Source organism: Alnus glutinosa, chromosome 14 (genome assembly GCF_958979055.1).
Source record: "Alnus glutinosa chromosome 14, dhAlnGlut1.1, whole genome shotgun sequence".
Taxonomy (NCBI): Eukaryota; Viridiplantae; Streptophyta; class Magnoliopsida; order Fagales; family Betulaceae; genus Alnus; species Alnus glutinosa.
The window spans coordinates 5,798,376-5,818,794 of record NC_084899.1 but is presented as its reverse complement, the minus strand read 5'-3'; the positions used below and the strand labels follow the sequence as shown (position 1 = coordinate 5,818,794).

Genomic DNA, 20,419 nt, shown 5'->3' with positions numbered 1-20,419 from the left:
AAATGCACCCAAGAGGAATTCAAAAAAGGATTTCTAATTATAATATTATAAACTTATGAAATTCCCCTAAATAATGGATATTGATACTTCTAATATTTGGTCCTAAAGTGGTGAGATCCTCGGCGATTTTCTACAATTATTGCTACGTTGGTCTTAATTTTACACGTATGCTATAGAAATAGCCACTTGATATGGCAAAATTTTCTTGGATTTTCTCTCATTAAACTCACCAACCTCCCTCTTTCCTGACGAATGATATCTGGGTGATCTCTACTGCTTTGGTGTCTTGCTCTTGAGAGATATTTGGTGATATTCTAACGATGGACTTTGGACACAGTAGATCACCTTCACATGTGACAAGCACTAGCAGAGACACACTTCAAAACGATGATGAACAGGCTCTCAAATGGGCTGCTCTTGAAAGGCTTCCAACGTACGATCGGGCACGTAAAGGTCTGCTGCATGGAGTTGCCGGGGACTTCAAAGAAATCGATCTTCAGAAGCTTCGGATTCAAGAAAGGAAGGAGCTGTTGGACAGGTTGATCAGCAATGCTGATAAAAATGAAGAGTTCTTGAAGAAGCTCAAGAAGAGAATTGACAGGTGGGAAACTTTTTCCCTTGTTTATGTAGATTTCTCACTCACACTGACAAGTCTTATATTTATTTGATTGGTAAAGAGTTACTCTGGATCTGCCAACAATAGAAGTTCGATTCGAGAATCTGAATGTGGAAGCAAAATGCTATCTGGGAAGCAGAGGTTTACCCTCAATCTTCAACTACTTTTTGAATATTATAGAGGTATGTAATAATTGGAGAATGTAATTTTGCCTTAAAATTTTTGAGACGATATTCTTGTATTTATCATGATTTGTGCTGTGTCTTAAAGGGTATAGCGCACTGCCTCCATATTCTTCCAAGTCAAAAGACGGAGTTCTCAGTTCTTAGAAATGTTAGTGGCATTATCAAGCCTGGCAGGTAAGATATGAAGATTCTGCAGCTCGAGTCTTGAAGTAGCTTACAGTTTCCCCTGTTCATCTTTCCTGTATATAATTATAGGTTTTCATGCATATGGACATTCATTTAGACTCTCACTTGAATTTGTAAATGAATTGCAGTAAAAGTTGCATTGATCTCAGCATTTTCTTTCATAGTTTTATGTGGACATGCAATTATATAATTAGGATGATGTAACAATGAAAATCAATGATTAATTGTCTTTTTATAAATCCCTGTTGATATAAATATTGATTTTCAATGCCACGACTGACAGTTACACAGAGTCTTAGTAAATAGCATTTCTCTGTTTCATTATACTTTTGTTTAACCTTTACAAGTGCATTCCAGGTTGACTCTGCTTTTAGGACCGCCAGGCTCGGGGAAGTCCACCTTACTAAAAGCTTTGTCTGGAAAACTTGACTCGGAACTAAAAGTAAAGCAGTCAAACTCATAGTTTTCTGAATTTCCTTAACATTTCAAACTCGATCTTTTGATGGCTCCTTTATGCATGAATCATAGTTTTCTGGAAAAGTAACATACAATGGCCACGAGATGCACGAGTTTGTACCCCAGAGGACTTCTGCTTATATTAGCCAGTATGATGTTCATCTTCCTCTGTTAACAGTTAGAGAAACCTTAACCTTCTCTGCAAAATGTCAGGGAGTTGGTACTGGCTATGGTAAGTTACAACATGTATAATAATAGAGGCTTTTCATAAACCTTTAACATTTTTTTTTCTTTTAATTTTTATTATTGACTGCTTTAGAGATGCTCACGGAGCTTTTGAGAAGAGAGAAGCAACTCAATATAAAGCCCGATCCCTATATTGATGCTTTGATGAAGGTAAGGAAACACAATGAGTTATGTATGCCTTCATGCCGAAGACTCAAAGAGACTTTTTTTCATGATCGATCTTTTTTTTTTAATTTTTTTTTTCTTTTTCATATAGGCATCAGTTTTGAAGGGGCACAAGGAAGTCATAGTCACGGACTATGTTCTTAAGGTATGTGGAGGCCAATCTATTACTTATGATGTCCAGTAAATAAGCCTACAAGATTAATTCAATTTGTGGATTAATTTAAATTTATTTGATACAAACTTTAGGTATAATTCATCTTTAAAAATCGGTTTGCAAGGAGAGGAGATGATGCCCAAGAGTTTATATACACATGGTTAAAATTGTACTTAAACCATGTGTGACATTAAGGATTAATTATAACATACCACCATGGTCCGCAGCCAAGGCCACGACTGCCCACTCTATCGACACTGATCCGATGGAAACATTTTTTCTTTTGGCAGCTCCACTCATTTATCAATATTCAATAACTTAATATTAAGTCTATAGATATATAGTATAAATCATTTTAATCCAGCCTATATAGGTCGGCCCTTTCGTGCATGGTTCGACCACAAAGCCGCAACTTTCGCTTCCATACTCAACATGGTGGCTGGTTTTTTCAAAATAATACAAATTTTGGATAAAACTTACCTTTGAAAACCGGCTTGCAATGAGAAAGTGCCTAAAAACTTGTATACACATAATTAAAATTATACTTAAGTCATATATGTTAGACACTTGAATCGTAACATATTTCTCTCTTATTATTATTATTATTATTATTTTTTTTTTTTTCTCGTAGCTTTTAGGACTGGACGTGTGTGCTGATACGATTGTAGGGAATGAAATGATAAGGGGTATATCAGGAGGACAAAAGAAACGTGTCACTACAGGTAGATTGACATATGAAAGGCAAACCCAGCTTAGAAATTGATCAGTAATTTTTTTTTCATTTCAGAATAATCTAAACTTCTGAGTATTCTACTTTTGAATTGAGTTACTTTGAGAAAAATCTAATTTTACGGAACTTTAATTGATGCAGGGGAGATGCTGGTTGGACCTGTAAATGTGCTCTTCATGGACAATATATCTAACGGTCTTGACAGTTCAACCACATTTCAGATAATAAACTCAGTCAGGCAATCAACCCACATCTTGAACAAGTCTGCTCTTATCAGTCTTCTTCAGCCTCCGCCAGAAACATATGAGCTCTTCGATGACATTATTCTTCTTTCGGAGGGACAAATTGTGTACGAGGGACCCCGTGAATATGTTCTTGAGTTTTTTGAGTACATGGGATTCAGATGTCCCGACAGAAAAGCCATTGCAGACTACCTACAGGAAGTAAGCATGCAACATGATCCATATCCCTTTATGTGATGTTAAAATTTTAATTAAATAATTAAATTCACCACTTTCAAGTATCAGAGTTGTTACATTGATGACAATCTTTTGTGTCATATTATAGGTGATATCATGGAAGGATCAGAGACAGTATTGGGTAAATGAAGAACAGCCTTATCACTATATTTCTGTCAACGAATTTGCAAAGGCCTTCAAGTCATTTCCCGTAGGAAGAGCCATCGAACGCGAGCTTGCCACCCCATTCAATAGGTCCAACAGCCATCCTGCATCTTTGACAAGATCCAAATATGGAGCCAACGTGAAAGAATTGATGAAGGCTTGTTTGTCAAGAGAAGCTATTCTGATGAAGAGGAGTGCACCTTTTCATATTTTCAAGACAGTTCAAGTTAGTATTAGTAACCCTGTAATTTTGTGCCCTTCAACAGAATTCTGACACCTATATGACTTCCACTCTTCTCATTTCAGCTTGAAATTTGTGCAATCATCGCGGCAACTGTCTTTGCACAAGCCAGAAAGCATCACAGTACTGTAGAAGATGGAGTAGTCTACCTTGGTGCTCTTTATTTTGGGCTCATGACAATAATGTTCTCTGGATTTTCCGAACTCCCATCCACCATTGATAAGCTTCCTGTATTCTATAAGCAAAGAGACCTCCTCTTCTATCCTTCATGGGCATTTTCCTTGCCAGTTTCTATCCTTGGGATTCCTGTATCTTTGATTGAAGTTGCCTTTTGGGTTGCCACGACTTATTTTGTAATAGGATTTGATCCAAGTGGGATGAGGTCAGTATATGTAAAACCAATAGGTACTGCGCTATTTAGTAAACTGTTATGCGATCGTCATACAACTTGAAGATGTAGTAGTAAAAATTAGTCATGTGATCTAAACGTACATTATCTTGGATTGTATAAGAGTTGTATCAGTCTACTAAATAGCACTACTCAAAAATCAATTTTCTTTGCCGGTTTCTCTTTCTTGGATTTTGCTCATTGATCACCAATTTATGTTTCATGCATCAGGTTGCTAAGACATTTTCTCCTTCTCACAGCGACCGCACAGATGTCATATTCACTTTTCCGATGCATGGCTGCACTGTCTAGGGACCATGTTGTTGCAAACACAGCCGGATGCCTTGCATTCATTGGGCTTCTGTTGTTTGGTGGATTTGTAATATCACGAGGTAATTATAATAGTTCAACATTACTTAAAATATTTCCCTAAGTTCGTGATATTTAATGAAATGAACTTGAACATGATTATGTAGAAATCTGGCTTAATGTTGTTCTCTATGTTCCATTCAGAAAATGCACCGAATTGGTTGATTTGGGGCTTTTGGTTGTCTCCCTTAACGTACGCGCAAACTGCACTTTCAACAAATGAATTTCTTGGCAAGGCTTGGAAACAGGTGAGTATCCTTCTTCTCTTTTTTCTTCCTGGCATGATTTTTCTTGAAGAGTTTTGTTAGAATATCTTATATTATTTCTTACGTTTATTTCCTTTCTTGTTTAGTTTAGAGTTTCTTGCATGTTCACTACTCCTAACCTCCCTATAAATATAAATAATTGTAATACAGTTTTACATACTTCAATAAAGACAGAATGTAGTCCAAACGTTTCATCAGTTCTTTTCTCTCTGCTTTCGCTCTTTCTCTTTCATATTATATATCCCATCGTATAGTTCTACAAGTTTGAATGTGAAAACCAAATGTAGGTTAATGATGGATCAAAAGAAGCTCTAGGAATATCCGTCCTGAAAGCACGAGGGGTGTTCATCAATCCGCATTGGCCATGGACTGGTCTTGTTGTATTGATTGGTTTCATGTTCATATTCAATGGGATTTCTGCTTTAGCTCTTGCTTATCTTAATCGTAAGCATTCTCATTTTCAACAATACTCAATAATTAATTATCAATATTTTTATTTTCCTCGATCTTGTAATTCTTTGCTATTCCAACTGAATTGATAGACATGTTGCTATGTCGACTCTCTGCAGAATATGGGAAGTCTCAAGTGATTTTTGTGTCAAAAGATACTCCAGAGAAGTACACTAACAGAATAAGTGAGACTGAGGGGGAGGAGACACTAGAAAATGGAACAAGCTCCAGCAGGACAAGCACTAATAATGCACCAAAAGGTAAGGCCATTAAGCTAGCTCTTAGATTCAGATTGTCTAAATAAAACTTAAGATCTGTTTGGGATTGGGTTGAGAAACGTAGCTTTTGTCTAAAAAAAGAAAAAACTGAAAGAGCTTTTAGAAAGAAAAATAATCCTCATTTTCAAACATCTCCAAAACCCAGTTTTAAACTTTTTTTAGAGCAAAAAAGTCAAAAACCGTTTCCTATTTTTTTTTTTTTACCAAACATACCTATTTTTGAGTGAAAGGGCTTTTTAAGGTAAAAGCATTTTTTAAGCTCCTTAATGCAATCCGAAATAAGCTCATAAAATGCGATTCCTAAGACCATGCATATGAAATGACAGAAGTCACTGCAGTTGGTAGACCTAAGAAGCAAGGAATGCATCTCCCATTCATGCCCCTTTCCCTGACCTTTGAAAATATCAGATATTCGGTTGACATGCCAAAGGTAATTATGCTTTAAATCTTTATGATCCATGTAAATTGTATGTACATTGATCGAAAAAAGCTAAAAGATTTCTGCTACAAACTACTTCATAGGCAATCAAAGATCAAGGTGTTTTAGATAATAGATTGGAACTTCTGAAGGGAGTTAATGGAGCTTTTAGGCCAGGAATCCTGACAGCTCTAATGGGTGTTAGTGGAGCTGGAAAGACGACACTTCTAGATGTCTTGGCTGGAAGGAAAAACTGCGGATATTTAGAGGGAAGCATCACCGTTTCAGGCTACCCAAAGAGGCAGGAAACTTTTGCACGAGTTTCAGGATACTGTGAACAAAATGACATTCACTCACCCCTTGTCACTGTTTATGAGTCCCTCCTATATTCAGCATGGCTTCGTCTCCCAACAGAGGTTGATCCAAAGACTAGAGAGGTAATATATTTAAACTTTTTCTAACCTTCTGTGTTTGTCTATCTTTGTTGCAACTGTTTTTGAAATTCCTACAATGTTAATCTACCTGATGATTTAGAGAGCAGTGAATAGCAATGGGCTAAGTAATTTAGAGCACATATAATTAATCCATATTAACCATAACCACAATCATGTTATGGCATGCTTCATATATCAACGATTGACTTGTAGATTATCGATATATTTTGCCTCATGTTAATTGTTTAATTTCACATTAATTGAATCATCATTCACAAAAGTATGGGTCATGAGATTTTTTACAAGAAAGTCAAAATGGAAAAAACCATGAAACCTAATCGAGTGTGTTATGCAAAAGGCTGCAATTATGGTAAATAAGACAAAACAATCACATGCATGCAGGAACACTAAGAATAACGTGGTTATCTGTTACTGACCTCCGTAATGGGGGATGAACAATAATAATTATGATAATTTGGGTAGATTTGGGTAGGATAATTCAAGATATCCTAGGCTTTCTAATGTTAGGATTATTCGAGAAACCCTAAAAAACCTCCCAGAGCAACTACTAGAGTTGAATATAATTTTTCTTCTTCATTCTATTTTATTTCTCAAGGCCCCTATTTATAGGGTTACAAAACCGAATATAAAATACCGAAAGCAATAAATAAATATTACATAAATAATACTAAACCTAATGGGATAATTAATTCCCTTATTTCCTTTCTAATGGAGATATTGCTTTATGAGCAATACTCCTTATTTTGCTAATAATAATCTACGGCTCTTACCTTATTTAAAACCTAACCTAATTATTCTATTAAAGAGGGACATTAATATAATTTCAAGAATATCATTGTCACATACCCTAGGTACGTAACATTATCTTAATGTGAAGTACGTCTATCAGCAAAGTTGATCATGAAGATATTCACAAATACATTCAAATATCACTCTCACAAATGCCAAAGAGAATTCTCTTTTACACAATTATCTAATCCTAAGACATAAAGAGAAGAAAAATAAAGAGATTACAACTAACATCAACGAATTGTCTGTCGTGCTGTTTTGTTTTTTCACCAGGAAAATTAAAACTTCTTTCTTTCTCCCTATGCGGCACTATAAACCGAAGACAAACTCTGACTTTTCTCTCATGTCTGGAGCGTTAGAACAAGAGAAATAAGGCTTTTATGATTTTTTTTTTCACTCAACTGTGTCTGATGCAATTTTTCAAAGGGGAGAAACATGTCCCTTTATAAATCTCCACCTTTACTCGAATTTCATTAAGTCACAATACGAATCTCCTCAAGATGTCTCTGTCAAAGCCTCTAAGGGCAATCAGAATCCACAAGTGCCACTCAAGCTCAAGATCATAAGACCTAATTTAGACATAACACCACGCTTCTCTACTAATCCCGTCGGCAAAAAAGCTTTCATAGCTAACTCTATATTCCTGTAGACCAATTTACAACCTATAACATTCTTTCCCTTGGGCAATTTTATTGACTTAGAAGTTTTGCTTTCCTGTAGTGACTCCACATTTTTTGGCATACAATTATGAACACACGATGGATCTCCACTACTAGCTATTAAAGCAAAGTAAACCATATGCTCAAATCCATACCTCTCAAATACTTTTCGATCACGTTTCTTCTTGCCTTATGCTAAAAATAAGGTTTTTCTTGATACTGTGAATCTCTTTTATTCGTCATTACTCTTATCCATGGGTGAACTCTGATCATCAAACTCCACCTCCACAACTTGTTTCCCTTTTTGGTTGTCATTCGATGTTTCGTCCTCACCTTTTCATACCATATAGGCATCATCAAATAACACATCTCTGTTGACAATTTCATTCTTTGAAATTGGATCTCATAACCTCTAGCCCTTAACACCAGTTTCCTAACCAAGAAATATACGTCTTCTTGATTTTGGATCTAATTTCGACCACTCTCCACTTTGCACGTGAACGAATGGAGGACAACCAAATTTTTCAACACTGAATACTCAACTAGTTTATCTTATCATACTTCTTCCGGAATCTTGAAATCATTTTTGCAGATGGAAATCGGTTAGTGACGAAGCATGCATAATTAACTGTCTCAACCCAAAAACTCTTTGACAATATATACTACATTCAACCTCATGCATCTTGCATTTTTCAGCAATGTTCTATTCATTCTTTTAGCAACTCTATTCTGTTGTAGAGTCCATTTAACTGCGAGGTAACAAGTAATGCCTTATGTTTTGCATAACTCCAAGAATTCAGTATCTTTATACTCCAATCCATTATCGGATCTCAAATATTTTTACTTTCTTCCAATCTGATTTTTCACCTATGCATTCTATTGCTTGAACATGGTGTAAACCTCTGACTTGTACTTCTTAAAATAAACACATACCTTTGTTGAAAAATTATCAATAAAATTAAACTGACGAAATAATATGCACCTTCAATTGAAGATACTTCTACTAGACCCCAAACTTCTAAGTGCATATAGTCAAAAACACATTTGCTTGTATGAGATTGCACTTTAAAGCTGACTCTTCGTTGCTACCCATATAAATAGTATTTGCAGAATCCCAATTTGCACGACTTCACACCTTTCAACGAATTCCTCTTGTAAATCTCAAACATATTATGCTCGCCTAAATGGCCAAGTCGCATATTCGTCAAATTCTTTGCGATATATAGACTCTCTAATTTCTGCAAAATTGTCTTGTCTTTTTCTTTATGAATCACATTGATCTCACAAATTAAGATGGATCGCACTAAAAAACTTGGCATCCATCTCTCTCCAGTCACCATCGTCCTTCTTCAGGGTTTTCTTTGCCTTTCTCAATAAAACCTTGTAGATTCTTTGCAGAATCAAAAGATCTTTCATAATTTTCTGCCAAAGAGGAAAAAAAAAAATTTCACCATTAAACTTTTCTACTTCATACTTGGTGCTTGCCGTATTTACCATAATTGTTAATTTGAATATTAGACCTGGTTCTGATACTACTTGTTATGCAAAAGACCATAATTATGGTAAATAAGACAAAACAATCACACACAGGAATACCAAGAATTAAGTGGTTCCCTCAACGTGAGGTATGTCGACCAATTCAAGCGATCACAAAGAAATTCATTATCAAGGATAGAATACAAAATGATGAAAACAAAATCAGTCAAAATCTAAAGCCTCAATACACTTAAATGAGATTGCAACTCACACTGCACAACTCAAAATCTTTCGTTCTCTCCTGCCATGCGGTTTCTCTTCATTGGGCAAAGCTCTCATGTGAGGTGCCTTAAAACAAGAAAAATAAGGCTTTTTACGTTTTTGTTTTCTCTCAATTTATATTGTGTTTGATGGAATTTTTGAAAGGGGTGAAAAATGTTCTTTTATGAAGGACTTCGAGTTGGTTAACAATAGACTTTTATAAGTCGATTTCTTTTTCTCCTAATAAGTACAGGTCAACTTGGAGAAAATGTCCAACACCCAACAAAAAGAATAAAAACATTGAGACCCACAATTGAGTTGATGGACTTCAAATTAAGTCCAATATATGGAGTGGATAATATATATCACTGCCAGAAGGAGCAAGTACAATGCTATAGAGACTCAATCTTACAGACTCAAAACTCCACAAGACACACTACAATATTCCATCTTCTCTCAAATCTGACTCTTTATGTGACATTTCACAGGCCTGAATATGGGAATGTGATGTGTTTATATGTATATTTACACTCTTTTTGATACAACGTGTTTTAAAGCTATGATGGTCGTGAACTTTTCAGAACTCTGTAATTAAATGTGTTTCTGTGAGAATATATAGTACCAGGAACGGTGACCTCCTAAAAAGTCTTATTCAAAATAATAACAAACAAACAATATTGTGTTGTTGGAAGTGGGTCGTTTCACTTTAATTAAGTCTTACTCTTCAATTGTACTCTTTGATATGCTCTCTAAGTTGATTCCTCAATGTTCTCCTTGGAAACCCACTAAGAAATTGTGAGGGAATTACCTCAATACATGTGTTTAATTTCTACAGACGGTATAGTGTTACAGCTAGAGAATATATAGTATTGAATGCTCTAGCGCTCAAACTCATCTCATTTTCTCACAAGCTTTCTCAAAGATTCTCAATGACTCTCTTTTAGTCTATTTCAAAAGGTCTCTTTTCTTTCTAGTTTTCTCAATGAAGCGTAAGAAAGACATGTATTTATAGGCTCATTGAACCTGGCCTAGGTTTGATTTGGAAAATCTTGTTTAAAACTAGAAGTATAATCTCAAAAAAGTTCCCACCCATTTGAATGTCAACGGCATGTTCAAATAGCCTTAGTTACGATGTTTAAATTTTGCATTCACACGAATGTAAAACAAAAAATAAAAAAATAAAATACAATATGTTTGGGCTTTTTGAGTACTTTCGTCCTCCGGCCGGCCACCTCTGCCCGCAATCTTTTGTCACCGTCCATCGGTCCACCAACTGATAGCCTTACAAGCCTCATTATCTAACGTTGCTCACGTCACATTGGATCATTACTTATCTAAGTTCGCATCAATCTTTGCTCGCTTGCCGCACATGATTATCATCAGCTTCATCAACAATTCTGAAGGCCGAGCTTGCGCTCAGATTTTCGTGTTGTTCGCACTAGGCCGACAATCAAGCTCATTATCTAACGTTGCACACATCACATTAGATCGTTGCTCATCTAAGCCCACATCAATCTTTGCTCTCTTACCGCACAGGATCATAATCAACTTCATCAACAATTTTGAAGGCCGAGTTTGCGTTGAGATTTTAGTGTTGTCTGCACTAGATTCAGTTTCAAAAAATAAAAATAAAAATAAAAAATCAATTCTATTTCTTTTAGAATATTTTAGAATATTCTCCATATTAAGTTGATTGATACTTTTGGTATTGAGTCATTTACCATTCATGTATAAGTGTAATCAAATCTCCTAATTTGATTAACATATTACCTACCACATTTTTCCTTATAAACAATAATATACTTCAATATAGTTAGATGTAGTCCTAACAGTTTCATCATTATCTTTCTCTTTCTACTTCTGTTCGCTCTCTTTCGCTTAATATATTCTAGGGAGAACAATCACTTATAACCCCTGAACTCTCATTTTTTTTTTGAAAGAAAATACATAAACTTTAAAACGTTTCAATTTAGGATATCCACTTTTCAAAAAATTTCGATCTCAATCCTCCATTAGAATTTTCCGTTAAATCTTGTCAAAATTTTCAAAATACCCCCTTTTTTTTAGGGAAAAAGAAAAGAAAAAGAAAGATCTAATTAAAATGCGTTTCTCAAATAACTCTATTTCTCATCATTGTTTACAATTCCAACGGCACTCTATGGTTCCACAATCAATGAACAATTTTACAAAATCAAATGCATTATGTTATCTCATAACAAACTCGATCCTAAGTAATGTATGGTCAATTATAACCTTCTAAGGCTCAAGTTTTTACGTTTACAAATCCACTTATTAATTTCCCTAAAAATTATGAAACCAATTATTCTGGATGATAATTTTCATGAATACAAGAAATATGTACGTATGTAATATGAAAAATGCTAGATGTACTAAATTTTTTACTAAGAGATGGATATTAAGATGGTGTAGAGCTTATTCATTGGTACTCGTAACATTTCTTTTTATTAATTGTTTCGATCATCTCCAATGGATAAGCTCCACATCATCTTAATATCCATCTCATGTAATATACATCTTATACATGTTTTTTTTTTTTTTTTCCCCGAGAATTTGCTACCACAATGGACTTTAGTGATTTTCTTTTAAAACTTAATGATTGCAGGCTTTTATTGAAGAGGTCATGGAGTTGATTGAGCTAACACCATTAAGAGATGCTTTAGTTGGGTTTCCAAATGTAAATGGACTATCTACTGAGCAACGCAAAAGGTTGACCATTGCAGTGGAGCTTGTGGCAAACCCCTCAATAATATTCATGGATGAGCCCACCACAAGTCTAGATGCAAGAGCAGCTGCCATTGTAATGAGAACTGTGAGAAGTACTGTGGACACTGGAAGAACTGTAGTATGCACGATTCACCAGCCGAGTATAGACATATTTGAATCATTTGATGAGGTAAGAAATAGTTGATGTCTATATGTACAAAGACACTCTAAATCATTTAGTCCTTTTGTGACTCATGAAATCTCAATGCTTTTGATTTCTAAATATAGCTTGTTCTATTGACACGAGGAGGTGAAGAAATATATGTAGGTCCTCTTGGGCCACAGTCTCGCCATTTGATCAACTACTTTGAGGTAGCCCTAAACCTAACTAGAACATTTTCTTGCTTTCTTTCTTTCTCTCTTTGGATTATCCACTCAATTTTTCTTTTTCTTTTCTTGTGTTCAAAGGAAATATATGGAGTTGATAGAATTAAAAATGGTTATAACCCAGCAACATGGGCCTTGGAAGTGACAACAAATGCAAAAGAAGAGGTTTCAGGAATAAAATTTGCAGATGTATACAAAAGATCAGATCTTTTTCGGTTAGTTAAGAAATACTCTTAGTGGGTTTTACCCAGAAACGCACAACTTGATGATCTCTAGTTCTTTAAAATTAATCCCTCAGATATTCTTATGCAGGAGAAACAAAGCTTTGCTTAAGGAGTTGAGTACCCCTCCTCCGGATTCACAAGAACTCCACTTTCCCTCTAAGTACTCTCGCTCTTATTCTACTCAATGCAAAGCCTGCCTGTGGAAACAACACAAGTCATATTGGAGGAACACACCATACAATGCCGTGCGACTTGTGTTTAGCACTTCAATGGCCATTATTTTTGGAGTTATATTCCAAGGTCTTGGCACTAGAAGGTACGTACATGTATGAATGTGGCAGAAATTATGAACAACATGCTTGCATGTCTTATTGGAGTCCATAAATAACTCATTAAAGATTTTAAATTGATAGGGGAACAAAGCAAGAAATTTTCAATGGGTTGGGTGCCATGTATACTGCACTTATGTTTTTGGGGCCACAAAGTGCTGGGACAGTGCAACCAGTTTTAGCTGCTGAAAGAACAGTTTATTATAGAGAGAGAGCTGCCGGCATGTACTCTGCTTTGCCTTTTGCAATTGCACAGGTATTCATAAAATGTTGATGACCATTGAAACTGCACTAATTTCTCTCTTGCCTTAACCTTACTCTTTAATTTTTCAGGTCACAATTGAGATCCCATATGTATTGGCTCAGGTTCTTATTTACGGGATTATAGTTTATGCAATGATTGCCTATGAATGGACAGCCACTAAGTTCTTCCAGAACATGTTCTTCATGTTCATCACAATTCTCTATCACGTATACTATGGAATGATGGTCATGGGAGTAAGTCCTAACAACCAAGTTTCCTCCATAGTGTCCGGTATCTTTTACTCAACATGGAATCTCTTCACCGGCTTTGTGATCCCCCGAACGGTAAATTTTCATCTTATAATTACACTTACAACCACTGATCACTAATATTTCATCATTTTTGTGATCCTCCATAAGTGAAGTTTTTCCTTACTATTATAATGTATTTAGCAATTGCTATGAGAAAGAAAATTGTAATTTAAACAACTTGACTGATTGCAGAGAATTGCTGTGTGGTTGAGATGGTATGTTTGGGTATCCCCTGTATCATGGAGTTTCTACGGGTTGGCTACTTCGCAGTATGGAGACATCAAAACTAAGCTGGACACAGGCGAGACAGTTGCTGTGTTCATCAGGGATTACTTTGGGTTCAGATATGACTTCTTGTGGGTGGTTTCTCTTGCACTAATTGGGTTTTGTGTGCTCTTTGTTTTTGTATTTGCTGCCTCTTTGAAGGCCTTTAACTTTCAGAAAAGATAAGAAATGTGCAACAGGCCTCTTAATTGAGTTGATAGATGAATGTGTTTTGATCGATGATTGTGTTTGTAAAATATAATTGAAATGAACTGAATTGTATTTACTATACAATTTTCGAGGGAGCCCTAACCTCTAAAACAAATTGAAATGAATACAAGGATTCTTAGATTCTACAATAACAATAGCATAAGAGGCCCAATTGCATTTACATGGATGGAGGATTTTTTACAATGTTCAGACCCATTTAATATTATTGCCCAGCCCAAAATTGTTGGGGTTATATGTATAAAACACATCGAAAAAAATCCCATGCATAGCATCAAGAAAACATGGCAAAGATTAATCATGAACAAAAAAGAAGAAGAAGAAGAAGAAGAAGAAATAGCAAGGGAGAAATAGGATTAGTTTTCCAAGTTAAAGTAGGACATGGAAAACCCTAGCCACCATGCTACTGCATACACGGCTGGGAAAAAGTTTGTGCATTTAGGTCAAGCCCAATAAGGGTAATAATCAACTTGAGGATGGACCTAAAAGGAAAATAAAACTAGCTCCAAAAGGCCGGTGACACTTGTTATCTCACAACTTGTCCTAGATTACTATTAATTACAATTAGTTCCACTAAATAATTGTAATTTCACTTTAGTATTTATTTTTTATTATTTAAATACTTCTAATGACTTCTTTTAATTTGCATTTGACCTCTCCATTAAATAATTTGTAGTCGAATTAAAGTCATAAATTAAACGTCACTTTAATTCATTACCTCTTAATCATTGAGTGCTCAATTTAATCTCTTGATTATTCTTGTATTATTAAAATCTCATTTCATTTGTACATTTAGTTTTGGGAACTCTTTACTAAAACACTCTGCCCAATATAATGCTTCAGAATAATAAATTTTCATTAAATCCATCTCAAGTAGAAATCTCATGTCGCTTTGATTAAATAAATGGACTATAGATTCTATCTTAAGGAGTAGTGTAACGCCCTGACGAAAAATTAATTAGTAATTGATTCTATGACACGTCACCCCATTTGCATTTGGACAAAATAGAAACAAAGGGAAACTTTGAAACTCTCGTCAGAGAGCTACAACTTCAAATCATAACGTAAATAATATCAAGTGTTTCAATCTAAGACCAATCATCAATACACAGGGATAATGTGTTTCTAGGTGGTGAACTTAGTTGTATGCTCGCCACCGTAAATCCACCGCCTGCTCATGGGGAGGCTGGCAGGCCACCCCAGCCGTCAGCCATCCCTTTTTCATTTTTTTTTTCCTTTTATTAAAAAAATAGATAATAAAAATAAAATTCTTTAAGTTTTTTATTTCTCTAATTTTTTAGTTATATATATTTTATATTTATATTTTTTTTTATAGGAGTGACAAGTGTCGTCATTTTATTGACCCTAATGTGGCACACTAACGGAATCCATTCAAATTTTTACGGAATTTGACTGCAGGAAGTGATTTATTTTTTTGGCAAACCCCATTGACTTCTAAGTTCATTATAATACCAGAATGAACTAATTGTAAATTAGGTAAACTACAGGGATTGATTTTGCATTTTTCCCTTTAAAAAACTCATATTTTCACCCCTTCCTTACTCATCAACTTTTTTTCTTCACACAAGTAGAGTTCTCATCATTGTAAAATGTATTTCATGTGAATTGTAAAGCATGCACGTTTGCCATGTAAAATAATCATGTCATGAAGAATTGAAATAACAAGCATCCGTATAAGTTTTATTTGCCTTGATTGTGTAATTCCTCCAAAAAATCTCTTTCATCCTTTCCACCCTTGGAATCTGTGAAATAATCTAATATTAGTCCCTGATTTAAATGGAAATACCCTTAAGCGTATACTAAGGGCAAAATGATCATTCTATCCGACCATCAAACGTTCAGTTATCATGCCGATTGTTCGGCTTCGATCATTCAGTAACCCTACCAAACATTTGGTGGTTTGACATAACCTTCATTTCTAATAAAGATCATAGCTTTACCTAATCTAACACGATCTAATTAAGGCTCTTCTTATCAAACTTAACGTTGTCCTATCAACAATAATACTTTCATACACAACAAAGTGTGTCTATTAATGTTAAGTGACTAACCCAACATAAATCTTATCTGAAAACCTTAATCATAGTGCATGGGTCTTTATTAAAGCTCTTAAACAAGCGGTTATTCATGCCAAACCAACAAGATAGCAAGACCTTAACCATCTACAAAACTACCAATGCAATATCAAACATCCGCAAAGGCATAGTCAACATAGAGGCTCAAATCCACAAGTTAAGAGGCTAAGCTACAAAAATGAAACCAAACAGTAGATAAAACTGCAAGATTAGTCTAATAACACTACCAAACACAATGTTACACTAAAAAAGTTACTTCCTTTAAAGAATAAGTCATAATAGAGCATTTTCTCTCCCCAAATTAATCAACACTCTCTCCCTCTAGGGTTCTATGAACAGAAGGGGTGAAAAATGAATTGTTTCTTTTTGTCATAAATATCGCACAATACTAACGTGACAGTCTATCCTTACAAACCCTTGGATTTGAATTTTTTTTTTTTTTTTTTTTTTTAACCAGAACTAAATATAAGGGTTCGTTGAACTGAAGGTCAAATAATTGTAAAAAATGTAGTTCCTAGCAGTAATTAAATTAGATAACGTTGTTATTCAGGAATTTTATAGGATCTACGAATTGATCCATTCCACAAATTTAGCAAAATTAAAATAAAATAAAATAAGTGATCCAAGATCAGAAAAACGAGAAATATCATATAAATTGTATTGACGAAATCTTTGTGTGGCAACAATGATCACCAACCATATCCACACTTAGCTTCTGCTTCTTCATGCATGGCTTCTCTTGCTGTTACCACCGCTCCAAGCCCACAGTTCCCTCCTTTCAAACCCTCAAAAGCCACAAACTCTCAGAAATTCACACTATCCCATCTCACAAAGCTTCAAGAAGATGCCAAAAATCATCAAATTTTGTACAAGTCTTACTTCCACCACATATCTTCTCTGTGTAAAGAAGGACAAGTTCAAGAAGCTGTGAACCTCCTCAATGAAATGGAGCTAAGGAATCTTCAAGTGGGGCCTGAGACGTATGGTGAGCTCCTTCAGGGGTGTGTATATGAACGAGCTCTCTTCACAGGTCAGCAAATTCATGCTCGGATTGTAAAGAACGGTGATTTCTTTTCAAGAAATGAGTATATTCAAACAAAGTTGGTGATTTTCTATGCCAAATGCGATGTTCCGGAGGCTGCGAACCGTTCGTTTCGCAGACTACGGGTGCAGAATGTGTTTTCTTGGGCTGCTATTATTGGGTTGCATTGTAGGATGGGTTTTAGAGAGGAAGCTTTGTTGGGTTTTTGTGAGATGGAAGAAAGTGGGGTTTTACCGGATAATTTCGTTCTTCCTAATGCGTTGAAGGCTTGCGGTGCTCTTGGCTGGATTGGGTTTGGGAAAGGGGTTCATGGGTATGTGGTGAAGATGGGTTTTGGTGGGTGTGTCTTTGTGGCGAGTAGTCTGGTTGATATGTATGGGAAATGTGGGATCGTGGAGGATGCAAGGAAGATGTTTGATAGTATATTTGAGAGGAACGTAGTTGCTTGGAATTCGATGATTGTGAGTTATGTCCAAAATGGAATGAGTGAGGAAGCGATTGAGGTGTTTTATGATATGAGAGTGGAAGGTGTTGAGCCTACTCGAGTCACTGTGTCGAGCTTTCTTTCAGCATCAGCTAATATAGGTGCACTTGAAGAGGGCAAGCAAGGGCATGCTATTGCAGTACTAGGCGGATTAGAGTTGGATAACATATTAGGTAGTTCTATTATAAACTTCTATTTTAAGGTTGGTTTGATTGAGGATGCAGAGCTAGTTTTTAGTAGGGTGCTTGAGAAAGATGTGGTGACATGGAATTTGCTCATATCTGGTTATGCGCAATTTGGTCAGGTTGACAAAGCGCTTAATATGTGCCGACTGATGAGGTTAGAAAACTTGAGGTTTGACTCTGTGACTCTTGCATCCGTATTGTCTGCTTCGTCAGATATAACCAATATGAAACTTGGTAAGGAGGCACATTGTTGTTGTATTAGAAACAACCTAGAATCTGATGTGGTCGTCGCCAGTAGCATTGTAGATATGTATGCCAAATGTGAGAGAATTGATTGCGCAAGACAAGTTTTCAATTCCACGATCAAGAGAGATCTTGTATTGTGGAATACAATGTTGGCCGCTTATGCCGAGTTGGGCCAGAGTGGTGAGGCCTTGAAATTGTTTTATCAGATGCAGCTGGAGAGTGTGCTACCAAATGTGATTTCATGGAATTCTGTAATTTTTGGTTTCCTTAGAAATGGCCAGGTCAATGAGGCTAAAGAAATGTTCTTGCAAATGCGTTCCCTCAGTGTTGAGCCTAACCTGATCACTTGGACTACTCTTGTCTCTGGTATGGCTAAAAATGGTTTTGCCGAGGAGGCGATTTTGGTTTTCCAGCAAATGCAAGAAGCAGGGATTAAACCCAATTCCATGTGCCTTGTTTCTGCACTTGCAGCTTGCACTGATTTGGCAGCATTACGTTATGGAAGACTTATTCATGGCTATGTTACAAGGCATGACATTTTGCTATCTACACCTATTGCAACCTCTTTAGTGGAAATGTATGCTAAATGCGGAGTTATAGATGAAGCAAAGTGGGTATTTGATATGATTTTAAGCAAAGAATTACCTCTCTATAATGCAATGATCTGTGCTTACGCATTACATGGTCAAGCTCTAGAAGCTATAGCAATATTTAAACAGTTAGAGGAGGTAGGTATAGAACCGGATAACATAACCTTCACTGCTGTATTATCAGCATGCAGCCATGCCAAGCTGGTGAATGAAGGTCTAGAACTTTTCAATCATATGGTCTTTGAAATGCATATGAAGCCAACTATGGAGCATTATGGTTGTGTGGTTAATCTTCTTTCTCGCTGTGGTAATTTTGATGATGCTTTTAGGCTTATTCTCACAATGCCATGCAAGCCCGATGCACATATATTAGGATCACTACTTTATGCTTGTAGAGATTGCCATGAGATTGAACTTGGGGATTATTTGTCCAAGCATTTATTGGAATTAGAGCCAGATAATGCAGGAAACTATGTGGCACTTTCAAATGCATATGCAGCTTCAGGAAGGTGGGATGAGGTATCATACATGAGGGATTTAATGAAACAAAAGGGCCTCACGAAGGTTCCTGGATGCAGCTGGGTTCAAATAGGAGGAGAACTTCATGTGTTTGTTGCTGGTGACAATTCACATCCCAAAGCTGGGGATATTTATACAATATTGGCTCTGTTGGGAATGGAGATGCATTGTACAGTTAATTTACCTATGTTTAGTGATGTTGAAATTCTATGCTCTTGAGCACAAGATTCGTAAGTGATGTGATTTGGAAAGCTCTCAAGGTGGCACAAATATAAGACCAATGACTGGTGCAAACAAACCTATCTTCCTGAAGAAAGATCATAATACCCTGTCAGTTCCCTGCAAGTTGATGCAAAGGCTGTGAGGACTGGAAAAACCTTATTGGCCGGAATCGAAAAGGACATGATCAAGTCATCCACAAACTGTTGGGTGCAAGTTCTGAATAGACTTGTTTTTTTTTTTTTTTTTTTTTTTTTTTAAATACAAATTTACTTGTGAGGATTCTGTAAGTACTTGTGAAAACACGCCACACTCAATATCTAACATAACATTGCTGTTTCAGCAGCTCTGATGCTTTAGTTGGTTTTGTGAGCTGTACCAAGTATCTCTCAAAGTGATGCACTAATTTTGTAATTAAGTTTGTAAAATGATCGGTATACTGAAAATTATAGCTTAGAGCAAAGTGAAGCTGATCAAGTATTGCCATTTATAAATGGAATTAATCCACTTCTTTAAGCCCCGAAAGCAATTAATGCAAACAATTTGTTGTTTGTTACTTATATTGTTGTAATTACAAAAAATAAATAAATAACCACCATCAAATGAGATTCATGGGTATGTTTTACAAGTGAGTGAAAAGAACAGAATAGTGAGAAAATAATTTTTGAGTTAGTAAAAAGTGATAGATGTGATATAAAGTAAAAATAATTTATATAGAAAAGTGAAAAAGTTTTATATTGTAGTGAATTTTTTTTATTTGAATAGTAATAAAAAATTATTGATGTGAAATAAAAAGTGAAAAAAGTTAGAATATTTTGATGTTGATTGTTTTTTAAAAATGTAAAAATAAAGTTAAAAATTTTTGTGTTGCTTGCCGAACAAAGCCCATATTGCAGATTTTTTGGAATCGATAAGC

At 35.6% G+C, this 20,419-nt stretch overlaps 2 protein-coding genes across 2 annotated transcripts; both read left to right on the top strand.

Moving 5' to 3' along the window:
* The first annotated feature begins 371 nt into the window (after positions 1-371).
* Positions 372-14,080, top strand: LOC133856677 (ABC transporter G family member 38-like). Its single transcript, XM_062291734.1, has 24 exons — positions 372-601; positions 678-798; positions 887-975; positions 1,345-1,429; positions 1,516-1,675; positions 1,763-1,839; positions 1,946-1,999; positions 2,640-2,730; positions 2,880-3,181; positions 3,306-3,587; positions 3,668-3,984; positions 4,222-4,382; positions 4,504-4,607; positions 4,913-5,135; positions 5,231-5,335; positions 5,659-5,783; positions 5,876-6,208; positions 12,035-12,325; positions 12,424-12,507; positions 12,604-12,737; positions 12,835-13,062; positions 13,160-13,331; positions 13,409-13,663; positions 13,823-14,080. Exons 5-24 carry the CDS (start codon positions 1,549-1,551, stop codon positions 14,078-14,080), a joined length of 3,723 nt encoding a protein of 1,240 aa, XP_062147718.1. The 5' UTR covers positions 372-601; positions 678-798; positions 887-975; positions 1,345-1,429; positions 1,516-1,548.
* A 2,721-nt stretch (positions 14,081-16,801) lies between these two features.
* On the top strand, positions 16,802-19,939 carry LOC133857595 (pentatricopeptide repeat-containing protein At5g55740, chloroplastic). Its single transcript, XM_062292862.1, has one exon. It carries the CDS (start codon positions 16,948-16,950, stop codon positions 19,501-19,503), a length of 2,556 nt encoding a protein of 851 aa, XP_062148846.1. The 5' UTR covers positions 16,802-16,947; the 3' UTR covers positions 19,504-19,939.
* The last annotated feature ends 480 nt before the right edge of the window (positions 19,940-20,419 follow it).

Excerpts from the sequence above, each read along its gene's own strand:
- LOC133856677 (XM_062291734.1), top strand. The coding sequence starts at position 1,549 with ATGCACGAGTTTGTACCCCAGAGGACTTCTGCTTATATTAGCCAGTAT. Across the intron at positions 2,731-2,879 it reads AAAGAAACGTGTCACTACAG|GGGAGATGCTGGTTGGACCT; the intron begins GTAGATTGACAT and ends TAATTGATGCAG. Across the intron at positions 12,326-12,423 it reads TATTTGAATCATTTGATGAG|CTTGTTCTATTGACACGAGG; the intron begins GTAAGAAATAGT and ends TTCTAAATATAG.
- LOC133857595 (XM_062292862.1), top strand. The coding sequence starts at position 16,948 with ATGGCTTCTCTTGCTGTTACCACCGCTCCAAGCCCACAGTTCCCTCCT.